General features: G+C 40.9%; 1 protein-coding gene across 5 annotated transcripts in view; it reads left to right on the plus strand.

Annotated features, from left to right (window-relative positions):
- ELAVL4 (ELAV like neuron-specific RNA binding protein 4) overlaps positions 1–3,384 on the plus strand; it is a 59,929-nt gene extending 56,545 nt beyond the window's left edge. For 2 of the 5 annotated variants that reach the window (XM_009575519.1, XM_009575516.1), the window contains one exon: positions 3,018–3,345. In XM_009575519.1, coding sequence (XP_009573814.1) covers positions 3,018–3,345 — 328 coding nt within the window. Of the gene's footprint in view, positions 1–2,991 lie in introns of all 5 variants that reach the window. The other 3 variants (XM_009575514.1, XM_009575518.1, XM_009575515.1) reach the window with 3 other exon arrangements.

Here is a 3,384-nt window from a genome sequence, read left to right on the forward strand (position 1 = left end):
GTCTTTTTAGGTTATGCATCTGCTTTCTTAATGTTCAGAGTCTGCAGCGTTAATCCTAAATCACAACAGTTTTTTAAGTCATTTTGTAGACATCTTAGACTAGTTGCTGTCTCCTCCCAGCAAATCTTGAAAACTTGTACTTGCACTAGCAAACCCTGTATTTACAGGCATGCGGTCACACAAAAAAATACTGTATTGATAAAAATTTCTGAAACTGCCTCTGAAACATCCATAGTGTAGTGTTCCCGGGTTTGGGGGTTGGTTCGTCCTTTCCCCATGTTAATTACGTGGTCCTGATGGAAAATGAGATGTGCTGATGTGGAAAAAAGGTTTTATTGACACTAATTTCGGATCACTTGCTAGTAGCAAAGCTACTTATGCAATAGGTTATCTTGTATTTGTGTTAATGCAGTTCCACTAGTTTCTTGGATTTACAGCAGCTCCTGTGCTTTGTGGTACATAAATAGTTGAAAGCTGCATAGCTCCTGAAGATTTTCAGGGAAAAGCCGCTCTCCAGTGAACTGTATGAAACTTTAACCCTTTACATCAGTGCAGCATTTCTTAAAAATGCAAAACTTTATAACAGTGTGTGACATGCACAGCTTTGCATTGTACAGATTTTACAATAACACCGCTTATAGGGTGGTGCATACATTAGTGTTGTACTTCATGTTAAATTTAAATATTGCCGAAAAGGAGCGTTTGCTGGCTTACGAATGTTACTAGCACAGTTGCCACTTGTCAGCAATGGGTTTAAAGTCCCGTCTTCCAAATTTCAAAAGAAGTTGAAGCTGTTGGCTTTTACAAGCTCTCAGTCCTGGCCTTCTTATTTACAATTCCACATACGGTGGAAGGAGCAGTATAATTTGGCCTTGACCAGCTGTCTTTGTTTCTAGCAGCTGGGGAAATACCATGGGTTAGAGCCATGCTGAACCATTATGATAATGTTACTAGTTTCAGTATGCGGGAGAGAAACTAAAAGATGTTGAGAGTAGGATTTGCAAATGTGAAGTTCAGTCAGAAAATTGCTATGTATTTTTAATAAACTGTCCGCAAGCCTGTATGTACGTCTGAGGATCCGATGCTGTGAGCACTTGTGAACTGCTCATTTATAGCATAGCTACACCCCAGTGATGTTCCTCAGCTTAAGATGTATATTCCAAGTATACATATTCCTTGAGTATACATATAAAGTGCCATCAGGAGTCAACAGAATGGTGAGCAGCCATAAAGTGTGTAGTTTCTTTTATGGTTATTTAATATACACTGCATAATATTGTGCAGATTGCTAAATGTGTGTGGAAATATTACAAGTGTAAAAGGAGACGTTTTGGAGAGCGCAAGAGCTCACTCAGCAACACTGAGTCCCCCCCTCCACTCCCTCAGTCATCACTCAAAAAATCCTGAGGAATTATTATTCAGTTCTGGTATTAAAACTCATCATATTGAAGGTACATGTGAAACTGGATTTTTATGAAGACGTTTCCTCTGCGCAGTTGTTATTTTAAAACATATCCCAAAGTGTAGCTTCAGAAAGCATGTCACTTTTTTTTTCGTACTGATGAAAGGAAAATTATGTTGATCCTGAGGGCTGATACTGCTTAACATCTTCATTAATAACCTGAGTCACAGGCTGCGATGCACCCTCCTTGCATTAATGGGTGACACTAAATTGGTGAGGGAGCAGAGGCACTCACTGTGCTGTTGGCCACGGCTGCCACTGGGGAGACCTTGACAAGCTGGAGGAACGGGGCGAAATTCAGGAAAGGCAAATGCAGAGTTTAGCCCCTGACTGCTGTCTTCAGCTACCTACCAGGGGCATTAGAAGGATGACGAAGCTGAGCTCTTCTCAGAGGTCAACTGCGAAAGGACAAGAGTCAACAGTAACAGGTTGTAACGGGAAATTCAACAGGGTGTAAGGGAAAATCATTCACAGTGAGGGTGGTGGAGCCCTGGAGCAGGGGCTCCGGCAATGGAGTTCCCATCCTTGGAGACTTCCAAAACTTTCCTCTACAAGGCTGTGAGCAGCAGATCTAATTTGAGAAGTTAGCCTTGCTTCGAGCAGGAGGTTGATCAGATGACCTCCATAGATCCTGTCCAGCCTATATTATTCTGTGGTGGTTCTGTGTTCATAAACACACTACCTGGCTTAGCTTCCCAATTCAGATGTTTAAGTTAAGAAAACAGGTCCCAAAAGACCACAGGGGGGAAAGTTGGGGTGCTATATTAGGTTTCTAGGAGCTTGTCTCTCTGCGTTGACTATCCAAAGAACCTAAGAGCCTGTCATGGACATGAAGTCCTACAGTATGAAGGTATTAATTGACGTGCTCATTAATTATATTTAGGCACTGTTTTACTTACTCTACAATTGCTGCATAAATCTTCTTTAATATGTGGCCAGCGTTAGGACTTTTTCATTAACTGGCTTTTTTCCCAGTTAAGGAGTATGTTAGGAGGAGAATTAAAATCTACCACTTACAGATGTCTCTCTAAATCTAATAGGATTTTTAGCTGAAGAGGCTACTGTTACAGCTGAATCCTGACAATGACATTTCGTATTAATCCCTTAAAATAAGTCTTAAAGTTTGGGGGTCTTTTTCACTGCAAACTAGTAAAAAGTAAAGCAAGAGATCTCCATTGCCCTGAAACGATTTTATTTTAGTGATGGGAATAAGTGGCAAATTTCTACAGGCCTCTTTAAATGAACTCATTGAGGCAGCATGTGCGGGCCCTTTTTGAGTTAGATTGTCCTTAAGCATTTCTTTAATTAAATCTTTGTATACATATAAGTAGGGCTTATCCTTGAAGGGAGATGCATTTATGCCCGGATTTGGTCTGGTTTTTTAGTACAGCTCCCTTCCACATAAGTAGGAGTTAGAAACCAAGGGTGGCTATGTAGTCATCTTCCAGGGATAGGATCAAGACCCTTCATTAACATTGGCTTATTTATTTTAAAGGTTCCATGTAGCTTGTGCCAAGAGATATATTTAGAATAGACCCCTCTTTTTACTTGGTAGGTTTTCTCCGATCACAATTGATGGTATGACGAGCCTTGTCGGAATGAATATCCCTGGTCACACTGGGACTGGATGGTGCATCTTCGTCTACAACTTGTCTCCCGACTCGGATGAGAGCGTGCTGTGGCAGTTGTTTGGTCCCTTTGGAGCAGTCAATAATGTCAAGGTGATCCGTGATTTCAACACCAACAAGTGCAAGGGATTTGGCTTTGTCACCATGACCAACTACGACGAAGCTGCCATGGCGATTGCCAGCCTTAATGGATACCGTTTAGGAGACAGAGTATTGCAAGTTTCCTTTAAAACCAATAAAACCCACAAATCCTGAATTTCATATCCTTACTTACTAAAATATATATATATAAAT

Source organism: Fulmarus glacialis, unplaced genomic scaffold (assembly GCF_000690835.1).
Source record: "Fulmarus glacialis isolate BGI_N327 unplaced genomic scaffold, ASM69083v1 scaffold204, whole genome shotgun sequence".
NCBI classification, from domain to species: domain Eukaryota; kingdom Metazoa; phylum Chordata; class Aves; order Procellariiformes; family Procellariidae; genus Fulmarus; species Fulmarus glacialis.